Below are 13,581 nucleotides of genomic sequence, written 5' to 3' on the forward strand. Positions count from 1 at the left end.
GGCTGATGATATACATAGTGTATATTGGTGCTGTGTGTTATACATAGTGTATATTGGTGCTGTGTGTTATACATAGTGTATATTGGTGCTGTGTGTTATACATAGTGTATATTGGGGCTGATGATATACATAGTGTATATTGGTGCTGTGTGTTATACATAGTGTATATTGGTATTGTGTGTTATAGATAGTGTATACTGGAGCTGATGGTATACATAGTGTATATTGGTGCTGTGTGTTATACATAGTGTATATTGGTGCTGTGTGTTATAGATAGTGTATATTGGTGCTGTGTGTTATACATAGTGTATATTGGTGCTGTGTGTTATACATAGTGTATATTGGTGCTGTGTGTTATAGATAGTGTATATTGGTGCTGTGTGTTATACATAGTGTATAGTGGTGCCATGTGTTATACATAGTGTATATTGGTGCTGTGTGTTATAGATAGTGTATATTGGTGCTGTGTGTTATACATAGTGTATATTGTTGCTGTGTGTTATACATAGTGTATATTGGTGCTGTGTGTTATAGATAGTTTATATTGGTGCTGTGTGTTATACATAGTGTATATTGGTGCTGTGTGTTATACATAGTGTATATTGGTGCTGTGTGTTATACATAGTGTATATTGGTGCTGTGTGTTATAGATAGTGTATATTGGTACTGTGTGTTATACATAGTGTATATTGGTGCTGTGTGTTATAGATAGTGTATATTGGTGCTGTGTGTTATACATAGTGTATATTGGTGCTGTGTGTTATAGATAGTGTATATTGGTGCTGTGTGTTATACATAGTGTATATTGGTGCTGTGTGTTATAAATAGTGTATATTGGTGCTGATTGTTATAGATAGTGTATATTGGTGGTGTGTGTTATAGATAGTGTATATTGGTGCTGTGTGTTATACATAGTGTATATTGGTGCTGTGTTTCATACATAGTGTATATTGGTGCTGTGTGTTATACATAGTATATATTGGTGCTGTGTGTTATACATAGTGTATATTGGTGCTGTGTGTTATACATAGTGTATATTGGTGCTGTGTGTTATAGATAGTGTATATTGGTGCTGTGTGTTATACATAGTGTATATTGGTGCTGTGTGTTATAGATAGTGTATATTGGTGCTGTGTGTTATACATAGTGTATATTGGTGCTGTGTGTTATACATAGTGTATATTGGTGCTGTGTGTTATAGATAGTGTATATTGGTGCTGTGTGTTATAGATAGTGTATATTGGTGCTGTGTGTTATACATAGTGTATATTGGTGCTGTGTGTTAAGGATAGTGTATATTGGTGCTGTGTGTTATACATAGTGTATATTGGTGCTGTGTGTTATAGATAGTGTATATTGGTGCTGTGTGTTATAGATAGTGTATATTGGTGCTGTGTGTTATAGATAGTGTATACTGGAGCTGATGGTATACATACTGCTGTGATGTGTGGAGATCAGCGCATGCACAGGATGTGTACTGAGCATGTGCAGATCTCCTCCTGCTGGATCGCTTGCAGTGCCCGGATGCTGCAGCCTTACTGACAGACTGTTGTATTTTGGGGGCAGAATGAGGGCGGCATCAGGTAACCCCCAGAAAACGGCGACATGTTGGCCCCATTTTCTGGGCTCGCTGAAGCCAGTGGCTTATGTCCTTGTACATAGCTACACTGGCATCAGCTGTGTGAAAGCACCGGCCATCCTAAGTAATATAAGGGTTACTCCGATGACCAATGGTCATGAAGAGTGATCCAATGCTGCATCCTCGGGCACAGCTGCGGATCTCATCAGCTGGCAGAAGTCTATTTACATGAGATGCCTCCTGCGGCATAAGCATATTATTGCACGGCCGCTGCGTACACAATGGCAGCGGTTTTTGGACTGTGAATCAGGTTCTTTGTGCATTACAGGAGGCGCTTGTCTGTTTGTACAGCATCGATATAACAGACAATCAGCCCTATCCTGGCGCAGCTTCGGGGACATGTACCGTTGTGTAATGAAGTCACCACCTTTGTCGGCGCTTACTCACATTTTCAGGATGTTGATCTCATTTTTGGCCGCCTTCCTGACTTTTCGCCCATCTCTCTTCAGAAACCTTTTACAGGTGTAAAGTTTCCCAGAAGATTTCTCTTTCGCTCGAAAGACTTCACAGAACTCCTCCCTGGGAAGAAAAACTCCAGTTATGTGTAGTGAGGAGGAGACTGAGGCCACGTTACTCTCAGCAGTCACTAATGTATACATGGGTCCCTTATACAGTGTCCTCAGGATTATAGCTATATGTAGTGAGGAGGAGACTGAGGCCACGTTACTCTCAGCAGTCTCATGGGTCCCTTATACAGTGTCCTCAGGATTATACCTATGTGTAGTGAGGAGGAGACTGAGGCCACGTTACTCTCAGCAGTCACTAATGTATACATGGGTCCCTTATACAGTGTCCTCAGGATTATAGCTATGCGTAGTGAGGAGGAGACTGAGGCCACGTTACTCTCAGCAGTCACTAATATATACAGGGGTCACTTATACAGTGTCCTCAGCATTATAGCTATGTGTAGTGAGGTCGAGACGGAGGCTACGTTACTCTCATCAGTCACTAATGTATACAGGGATCACTTATACAGAGTCAGCATTATAGCTAGGTGTAGTGAGGAGGAGACTGAGGCCACGTTATTCTCAGCAGTCTCATGGGTCCCTTATACAGTGTCCTCAGCATTATAGCTAAGTGTAGTGAGGAGGAGACTGAGGCCACGTTACTCTCAGCAGTCACTAATGTATACAGGGTCACTTATACAGAGTCCACAGGATTATAGCTATGTGTAGTGAGGAGGAGACTGAGGCCATGTTCCTCTCAGCAGTCTCATAGGTTCCTTATACAGTGTCCTCAGGATTATAGCTATGTGTAGTGAGGAGGAGACTGAGGCCACGTTACTCTCAGCAGTCACTAATGTATACATGGGTCCCTTATACAGTGTCCTCAGGGTTATAGCTATGTGTAGTGAGGAGGAGACTGAGGCCACGTTACTCTCAGCAGTCACTAATGTATACAGGGTCACTTATACAGAGTCCACAGGATTATAGCTATGTGTAGTGAGGAGGAGACTGAGGCCACGTTACTCTCAGCAGTCTCATGGGTCCCTTATGCAGTGTCCTCAGCATAATAGCTATGTGTAGTGAGGAGGAGACTGAGGCCATGTTACTCTCAGCAGTCACTAATGTATACATGGGTCCCTTATACAGTGTCCTCAGGGTTATAGCTATGTGTAGTGAGGAGGAGACTGAGGCCACGTTACTCTCAGCAGTCACTAATGTATACAGGGTCACTTATACAGAGTCCACAGGATTATAGCTATGTGTAGTGAGGAGGAGACTGAGGCCATGTTCCTCTCAGCAGTCTCATAGGTTCCTTATACAGTGTCCTCAGGATTATAGCTATGTGTAGTGAGGAGGAGACTGAGGCCACGTTACTCTCAGCAGTCACTAATGTATACATGGGTCCCTTATACAGTGTCCTCAGGGTTATAGCTATGTGTAGTGAGGAGGAGACTGAGGCCACGTTACTCTCAGCAGTCACTAATGTATACAGGGTCACTTATACAGAGTCCACAGGATTATAGCTATGTGTAGTGAGGAGGAGACTGAGGCCACGTTACTCTCAGCAGTCTCATGGGTCCCTTATGCAGTGTCCTCAGCATAATAGCTATGTGTAGTGAGGAGGAGACTGAGGCCATGTTACTCTCAGCAGTCACTAATGTATACATGGGTCCCTTATACAGTGTCCTCAGGGTTATAGCTATGTGTAGTGAGGAGGAGACTGAGGCCACGTTACTCTCAGCAGTCACTAATGTATACAGGGTCACTTATACAGAGTCCACAGGATTATAGCTATGTGTAGTGAGGAGGAGACTGAGGCCATGTTACTCTCAGCAGTCTCATAGGTTCCTTATACAGTGTCCTCAGGATTATAGCTATGTGTAGTGAGGAGGAGACTGGGGCCACGTTACTCTCAGCAGTCACTAAAGTATACATGGGTCCCTTATACAGTGTCCTCAGCATTATAGCTATGTGTAGTGATGAGGTGACTGAGGCCACGTTACTCTCAGCAGTCACTAATGTATACATGGGTCCCTTATACAGAGTCCTCAGCATAATAGCTATGTGTAGTGAGGAGGAGACTGAGGCCATGTTACTCTCAGCAGTCTCATAGGTTCCTTATACAGTGTCCTCAGGATTATAGCTATGTGTAGTGAGGAGGAGACTGAGGCCACGTTACTCTCAGCAGTCACTAATGTATACATGGGTCCCTTATACAGTGTCCTCAGGGTTATAGCTATGTGTAGTGAGGAGGAGACTGAGGCCACGTTACTCTCAGCAGTCACTAATGTATACAGGGTCACTTATACAGAGTCCACAGGATTATAGCTATGTGTAGTGAGGAGGAGACTGAGGCCACGTTACTCTCAGCAGTCTCATGGGTCCCTTATGCAGTGTCCTCAGCATAATAGCTATGTGTAGTGAGGAGGAGACTGAGGCCATGTTACTCTCAGCAGTCACTAATGTGTACATGGGTCCCTTATACAGAGTCCTCAGGATTATAGCTATGTGTAGTGAGGAGGAGACTGAGGCCATGTTACTCTCAGCAGTCACTAATGTATGCATGGGTCCCTTATACAGTGTCCTTAGGATTAGAGCTATGCGTAGTGAGGAGGAGACAGAGGCCACGTTACTCTCAGCAGTCACTAATATATACATGGGTCCCTTATACAGTGTCCTCAGGATTAGAGCTATGTGTAGTGAGGAGGAGACTGAGGCCACGTTACTCTCAGCAGTCACTAATGTATACATGGGTCCCTTATACAGTGTCCTCAGGGTTATAGCTATGTGTAGTGAGGAGGAGACTGAGGCCACGTTACTCTCAGCAGTCACTAATGTATACAGGGTCACTTATACAGAGTCCACAGGATTATAGCTATGTGTAGTGAGGAGGAGACTGAGGCCACGTTACTCTCAGCAGTCTCATGGGTCCCTTATGCAGTGTCCTCAGCATAATAGCTATGTGTAGTGAGGAGGAGACTGAGGCCATGTTACTCTCAGCAGTCACTAATGTGTACATGGGTCCCTTATACAGAGTCCTCAGGATTATAGCTATGTGTAGTGAGGAGGAGACTGAGGCCATGTTACTCTCAGCAGTCACTAATGTATGCATGGGTCCCTTATACAGTGTCCTTAGGATTAGAGCTATGCGTAGTGAGGAGGAGACAGAGGCCACGTTACTCTCAGCAGTCACTAATATATACATGGGTCCCTTATACAGTGTCCTCAGGATTAGAGCTATGTGTAGTGAGGAGGAGACTGAGGCCACGTTACTCTCAGCAGTCACTAATGTATACATGGGTCCCTTATACAGTGTCCTCAGGGTTATAGCTATGTGTAGTGAGGAGGAGACTGAGGCCACGTTACTCTCAGCAGTCACTAATGTATACAGGGTCACTTATACAGAGTCCACAGGATTATAGCTATGTGTAGTGAGGAGGAGACTGAGGCCATGTTACTCTCAGCAGTCTCATGGGTCCCTTATGCAGTGTCCTCAGCATAATAGCTATGTGTAGTGAGGAGGAGACTGAGGCCATGTTACTCTCAGCAGTCACTAATGTATACATGGGTCCCTTATACAGAGTCCTCAGGATTATAGCTATGTGTAGTGAGGAGGAGACTGAGGCCATGTTACTCTCAGCAGTCACTAATTTATACATGGGTCCCTTATACAGTGTCCTCAGGATTAGAGCTATGCGTAGTGAGGAGGAGACTGAGGCCACGTTACTCTCAGCAGTCACTAATATATACATGGGTCCCTTATACAGTGTCCTCAGGATTAGAGCTATGTGTAGTGAGGTGGAGACTGAGGCCACGTTACTCTCAGCAGTCACTAATGTATACATGGGTCCCTTATACAGTGTCCACAGGATTATAGCTATGTGTAGTGAGGAGGAGACTGAGGCTACGTTACTCTCAGCAGTCACTAATGTATACAGGGGTCACTTATACAGAGTCCACAGGATTATAGCTATGTGAAGTGAGGAGGAGACTGAGGCTACGTTACTCTCAGCAGTCACTAATGTATACAGGGGTCACTTATACAGAGTCCTCAGCATTATAGCTATGTGTAGTGAGGAGGAGACTGAGGCCATGTTATTCTCAGCAGTCTCTTGGGTCCCTTATACAGTGTCCTCGGGATTATAGCTATGTGTAGTGATGAGGAGACTGAGGCCACGTTACTGTCAGCAGTCACTAATGTATACAGGGGTCCCTTATACAGTCTCCTCAGCATTATAGCTATGTGTAGTGAGGAGGAGACTTAGGCCACGTTATTCTAAGCAGTCACTAATGTATACATGGGTCCCTTATACAGTGTCCTCAGCATTATAGCTATGTGTAGTGAGGAGGAGACTGAGGCCACATTACTCTCAGCAGTCACTAATGTATACATGGGTCCCTTATACAGAGTCCTCAGGATTATAGCTATGTGTAGTGAGGAGGAGACTTAGGCCACGTTATTCTAAGCAGTCACTAATGTATACATGGGTCCCTTATACAGTGTCCTCAGCATTATAGCTATGTGTAGTGAGGAGGAGACTGAGGCCACGTTATTGTCAGCAGCCTCATTGGTCCCTTATACAGTGTCCTCAGCATTATAGCTAAGTGTAGTGATGAGGAGACTGAGGCCACGTTACACTCAGCAGTCACTAATGTATACAGGGGTCACTTATACAGTGTCCTCAGCATTATAGCTATGTGTAGTGAGGTGGAGACGGAGGCTACGTTACTCTCAGCAGTCACTAATGTATACAGGGATCTCTTATACAGAGTCCTCAGCATTATAGCTATGTGTAGTGAGGAGGAGACTGAGGCCACGTTATTCTCAGCAGTCTCATGGGTCCCTTATACAGTGTCCTCAGCATTATAGCTAAGTGTAGTGAGGAGGAGACTGGGGCCACGTTACTCTCAGCAGTCACTAAAGTATACATGGGTCCCTTATACAGAGTCCTCAGCATAATAGCTATGTGTAGTGAGGAGGAGACTGAGGCCATGTTACTCTCAGCAGTCTCATAGGTTCCTTATACAGTGTCCTCAGGATTATAGCTATGTGTAATGAGGAGGAGACAGAGGCCATGTTACTCTCAGCAGTCACTAATGTATACATGGGTCCCTTATACAGTGTCCTCAGGGTTATAGCTATGTGTAGTGAGGAGGAGACTGAGGCCACGTTACTCTCAGCAGTCACTAATGTATACAGGGTCACTTATACAGTGTCCACAGGATTATAGCTATGTGTAGTGAGGAGGAGACTGAGGCCACGTTACTCTCAGCAGTCTCATGGGTCCCTTATGCAGTGTCCTCAGCATAATAGCTATGTGTAGTGAGGAGGAGACTGAGGCCATGTTACTCTCAGCAGGCACTAATGTATACATGGGTCCCTTATACAGTGTCCTCAGGATTACAGCTATGGGTAGCGAGGAGGAGACTGAGGCCATGTTACTCTCAGCAGTCACTAATGTATAAATGGGTCCCTTATACAGTGTCCTCAGGATTACAGCTATGGGTAGTGAGGAGGAGACTGAGGCCACGTTATTCTCAGCAGTCACTAATGTATACATGGGTCCCTTACACAACGTCCTCAGGATTATAACTATGTGTAATGAGGAGGAGACTGAGGCTATGTTACTCTCAGCAGTCACTAATGTATACATGGGTCCCTTATACAGTGTCCTCAGGATTAGAGCTATGTGTAGTGAGGAGGAGACTGAGGCCACGTTACTCTCAGCAGTCACTAATATATACATGGGTCCCTTATACAGTGTCCTCAGGATTAGAGCTATGTGTAGTGAGGAGGAGACAGAGGCCACGTTACTCTCAGCAGTCACTAATGTATACAGGGGTCACTTATACAGAGTCCACAGGATTATAGCTATGTGTAGTGAGGAGGAGACTGAGGCCACGTTATTCTCAGCAGTCTCATGGGTCTCTTATACAGTGTCCTCAGCATTATAGCGAAGTGTAGTGAGGAGGAGACTGGGGCCACTTTACTCTCAGCAGTCACTAATGTATACATGGGTCCCTTATACAGTGTCCTCAGCATTATAGCTATGTGTAGTGAAGAGGAGACTGAGGCCACGTTACTCTCAGCAGTCACTAATGTATACATGGGTCCCTTATACAGTGTCCTCAGGATTATAGCTATGTGTAGAGAGGAGGAGACTGAGGCCACGTTATTTTCAGCAGTCTCAATCGTCCCTTATACAGTGTCCTCATCTCAGCAGTCTCATTGGTACCTTATACAGTGTCCTCAACATTATAGCTATGTGTAGTGAGGAGGAGACTGAGGCCACGTTACTCTCAGCAGTCTCATGGGTCCCTTATACAGTGTCCTCAGGATTATAGCTATGTGTAGTGAGGAGGAGACTGAGGCCACATTACTCTCAGCAGTCACTAATGTATACATGGGTCCCTTATACAGTGTCCTCAGGATTATAGCTATGTGTAGTGAGGAGGAGACTAAGGCCACATTACTCTCAGCAGTCACTAATGTATACATGGGTCTCTTATACAGTGTCCTCAGGATTATAGCTATGTGTAGTGAGGAGGAGACTGAGGCCACGTTATTCTCAGCAGCCTCATTGGTTCCTTATACAGTGTCCTCAGCATTATAGCTATGTGTAGTGAGGAGGAGTCTGAGGCCACGTTATTCTCAGCAGTCTCATGGGTCCCTTATACAGTATCCTCAGCATTATAGCTAAGTGTAGTGATGAGAAGACTGAGGCTACTTTACTCTCAGCAGTCACTAATGTATACAGGGGTCACTTATACAGTGTCCTCAGCATTATAGCTATGTGTAGTGAGGTGGAGACTGAGACCACATTATTCTCAGCAGTCTCATGGGTCCCTTATACAGTGTCCTCAGCATTATAGCTAAGTGTAGTGATGAGACTGAGGCCACGTTACTCTCAGCAGTCACTAATGTATACATGGGTCCCTTATACAGTCTCCTCTGGATTATAGCTATGTGTAGTGAGGAGGAGACTGAGGCCACGTTACTCTCAGCAGTCACTAATGTATACAGGGGTCCCTTATACAGTCTCCTCAGGATTATAGCTATGTGTAGTGAGGAGGAGACTGGGGCCACGTTACTCTCAGCAGTCACTAAAGTATACATGGGTCCCATATACAGTGTCCTCAGCATTATAGCTATGTGTAGTGATGAGGTGACTGAGGCCACGTTACTCTCAACAGTCACTAATGTATACATGGGTCACTTATACAGAGTCCTCAGCATAATAGCTATGTGTAGTGAGGAGGAGACTGAGGTCATGTTACTCTCAGCAGTCTCATAGGTCCCTTATACAGTGTCCTCATGATTACAACTATGGGTAGAGAGGAGGAGACTGAGGCCACGTTACTCTCAGCAGTCACTAATGTATACAAGGGTCCCTTATTCAGTGTCCTCAGGATTATAGCTATGTGTAGTGAGGAGGAGACTGAGGCCACGTTACTCTCAGCAGTCACTAATGTGTACATGGGACCCTTATTCAGTGTCCTCAGGATTATAGCTATGTGTAGTGAGGAGGAGACTGAGGCCACGTTACTCTCAGCAGTCACTAATGTGTACATGGGACCCTTATACAGTGTCCTCAGGATTATAGCTATGTGTAGTGAGGAGGAGACTGAGGCCACGTTACTCTCAGCAGTCACTAATGTGTACATGGGCCCCTTATTCAGTGTCCTCAGGATTATAGCTATGTGTAGTGAGGAGGAGACTGAGGCCACGTTACTCTCAGCAGTCACTAATGTGTACATGGGACCCTTATACAGTGTCCACAGGATTATAACTATGTGTAGAGAGGAGGAGACTGAGGCCACGTTATTTTCAGCAGTCTCAATCGTCCCTTATACAGTGTCCTCATCTCAGCAGTCTCATTGGTACCTTATACAGTGTCCTCAACATTATAGCTATGTGTAGTGAGGAGGAGACTGAGGCCACGTTACTCTCAGCAGTCTCATGGGTCCCTTATACAGTGTCCTCAGGATTATAGCTATGTGTAGTGAGGAGGAGACTGAGGCCACATTACTCTCAGCAGTCACTAATGTATACATGGGTCCCTTATACAGTGTCCTCAGGATTATAGCTATGTGTAGTGAGGAGGAGACTAAGGCCACATTACTCTCAGCAGTCACTAATGTATACATGGGTCTCTTATACAGTGTCCTCAGGATTATAGCTATGTGTAGTGAGGAGGAGACTGAGGCCACGTTATTCTCAGCAGCCTCATTGGTTCCTTATACAGTGTCCTCAGCATTATAGCTATGTGTAGTGAGGAGGAGTCTGAGGCCACGTTATTCTCAGCAGTCTCATGGGTCCCTTATACAGTATCCTCAGCATTATAGCTAAGTGTAGTGATGAGAAGACTGAGGCTACTTTACTCTCAGCAGTCACTAATGTATACAGGGGTCACTTATACAGTGTCCTCAGCATTATAGCTATGTGTAGTGAGGTGGAGACTGAGACCACATTATTCTCAGCAGTCTCATGGGTCCCTTATACAGTGTCCTCAGCATTATAGCTAAGTGTAGTGATGAGACTGAGGCCACGTTACTCTCAGCAGTCACTAATGTATACATGGGTCCCTTATACAGTCTCCTCTGGATTATAGCTATGTGTAGTGAGGAGGAGACTGAGGCCACGATACTCTCAGCAGTCACTAATGTATACAGGGGTCCCTTATACAGTCTCCTCAGGATTATAGCTATGTGTAGTGAGGAGGAGACTGAGGCTACGTTACTCTCAGCAGTCACTAATGTATACAGGGGTCACTTATACAGAGTCCTCAGCATTATAGCTATGTGTTGTGAGGAGGAGACTGAGGCCATGTTATTCTCAGCAGTCTCATGGGTCCCTTATACAGTATCCTCAGCATTATAGCTAAGTGTAGTGAGGAGGAGACTGGGGCCACGTTACTCTCAGCAGTCACTAAAGTATACATGGATCCCATATACAGTGTCCTCAGCATTATAGCTATGTGTAGTGATGAGGTGACTGAGGCCACGTTACTCTCAACAGTCACTAATGTATACATGGGTCACTTATACAGAGTCCTCAGCATAATAGCTATGTGTAGTGAGGAGGAGACTGAGGTCATGTTACTCTCAGCAGTCTCATAGGTCCCTTATACAGTGTCCTCATGATTACAACTATGGGTAGAGAGGAGGAGACTTAGGCCACGTTACTCTCAGCAGTCACTAATGTATACAAGGGTCCCTTATTCAGTGTCCTCAGGATTATAGCTATGTGTAGTGAGGAGGAGACTGAGGCCACGTTACTCTCAGCAGTCACTAATGTGTACATGGGACCCTTATTCAGTGTCCTCAGGATTATAGCTATGTGTAGTGAGGAGGAGACTGAGGCCACGTTACTCTCAGCAGTCACTAATGTGTACATGGGACCCTTATACAGTGTCCTCAGGATTATAGCTATGTGTAGTGAGGAGGAGACTGAGGTCACGTTACTCTCAGCAGTCACTAATGTGTACATGGGCCCCTTATTCAGTGTCCTCAGGATTATAGCTATGTGTAGTGAGGAGGAGACTGAGGCCACGTTACTCTCAGCAGTCACTAATGTGTACATGGGACCCTTATACAGTGTCCACAGGATTATAACTATGTGTAGTGAGGAGGAGACTGAGGCCACGTTATTCTCAGCAGTCACTAATATATACATGGGTCTCTTATACAGTGTCCTCAGCATTATAGCTATGTGTAGTGAGGAGGAGACTGAGGCCACATTACTCTCAGCAGTCACTAATGTATACATGGGTCCCTTATACAGTGTCCTCAGCATTATAGCTATGTGTAGTGAGGAGGAGACTGAGACCATGTTACTCTCAGCAGTCTCATGGGTCCCTTATGCAGTGTCCTCAGCATAATAGCTATGTGTAGTGAGGAGGAGACTGAGGCCACTTTACTCTCAGCAGTCACTAATGTATACATGGGTCCCTTATACAGTGTCCTCAGGATTATAGCTGTGTAGTGAGGAGGAGACTGAGGCCACGTTACTCTCAGCAGTCACTAATGTATACATGGGTCCCTTATACAGTGTCCTCAGCATTATAGCTATGTGTAGTGATGAGGTGACTGAGGCCACGTTACTCTCAGCAGTCACTAATGTATACATGGGTCCCTTATACAGTGTCCTCAGGATTACAGCTATGTGTAGTGAGGAGGAGACTGAGGCCACGTTACTCTCAGCAGTCACTAATGTATACATGGGTCCCTTATACAGTGTCCTCAGGATTACAGCTATGTGTAGTGATGAGGTGACTGAGGCCACGTTACTCTCAGCAGTCACTAATGTATACATGGGTCCCTTATACAGAGTCCTCAGGATTACAGCTATGTGTAGTGATGAGGTGACTGAGGCCACGTTACTCTCAGCAGTCACTAATGTATACATGGGTCCCTTATACAGTGTCCTCAGGATTATAGCTATGGATAGCGAGGAGGAGACTGAGGCCACATTACTCTCAGCAGTCACTAATGTATACATGGGTCCCTTATACAGTGTCCTCAGCATTATAGCTATGTCTAGTGAGGAGGAGACTGAGGCCACGTTACTCTCAGCAGTCACAAATGTATACATGGGTCCCTTATACAGTGTCCTCAGCATTATAGCTATGTGTAGTGAGGAGGAGACTGAGGCCACATTACTCTCAGCAGTCACTAATGTATACATGGGTCCCTTATACAGTGTCCTCAGCATTATAGCTATGTGTAGTGAGGAGGAGACTGAGGCCACATTACTCTCAGCAGTCACTAATGTATACATGGGTCCCTTATACAGTGTCCTCAGGATTAGAGCTATGTGTAGTGAGGAGGAGACTGAGGCCACGTTACTCTCAGCAGTCACTAATGTATACATGGGTCCCTTATACAGTGTCCTCAGGATTACAGCTATGTGTAGTGAGGAGGAGACTGAGGCCACGTTACTCTCAGCAGTCACTAATGTATACATGGGTCCCTTATACAGTGTCCTCAGGATTATAGCTGTGTAGTGAGGAGTAGACTGAGGCCACGTTACTCTCAGCAGTCACTAATATATACATGGGTCCCTTATACAGTGTCCTCAGGATTAGAGCTATGTGTAGTGAGGAGGAGACAGAGGCCACGTTACTCTCAGCAGTCACTAATGTATACAGGGGTCACTTATACAGAGTCCACAGGATTATAGCTATGTGTAGTGAGGAGGAGACTGAGGCCACGTTATTCTCAGCAGTCTCATGGGTCTCTTATACAGTGTCCTCAGCATTATAGCGAAGTGTAGTGAGGAGGAGACTGGGGCCACTTTACTCTCAGCAGTCACTAATGTATACATGGGTCCCTTATACAGTGTCCTCAGCATTATAGCTATGTGTAGTGAAGAGGAGACTGAGGCCACGTTACTCTCAGCAGTCACTAATGTATACATGGGTCCCTTATACAGTGTCCTCAGGATTATAGCTATGTGTAGAGAGGAGGAGACTGAGGCCACGTTATTTTCAGCAG

The 13,581-nt window shown here is 45.2% G+C and overlaps 1 protein-coding gene across 2 annotated transcripts in view; it reads right to left on the reverse strand.

The window, feature by feature from the left end:
• Positions 1–13,581, reverse strand: part of CAMKV (CaM kinase like vesicle associated) — a 207,921-nt gene that overhangs the window by 47,481 nt on the left and 146,859 nt on the right. For both annotated transcript variants that reach the window (XM_088461783.1, XM_088461784.1), the window contains exon 3: positions 2,027–2,158. In XM_088461783.1, coding sequence (XP_088317909.1) covers positions 2,027–2,158 — 132 coding nt within the window. The remainder of the gene's footprint in view (positions 1–2,026; positions 2,159–13,581) is intronic.

This window comes from Taudactylus pleione, unplaced genomic scaffold (assembly GCF_031769625.1).
Source record: "Taudactylus pleione unplaced genomic scaffold, aTauple2 ptg001096l, whole genome shotgun sequence".
Lineage (NCBI taxonomy): Eukaryota > Metazoa > Chordata > Amphibia > Anura > Myobatrachidae > Taudactylus > Taudactylus pleione.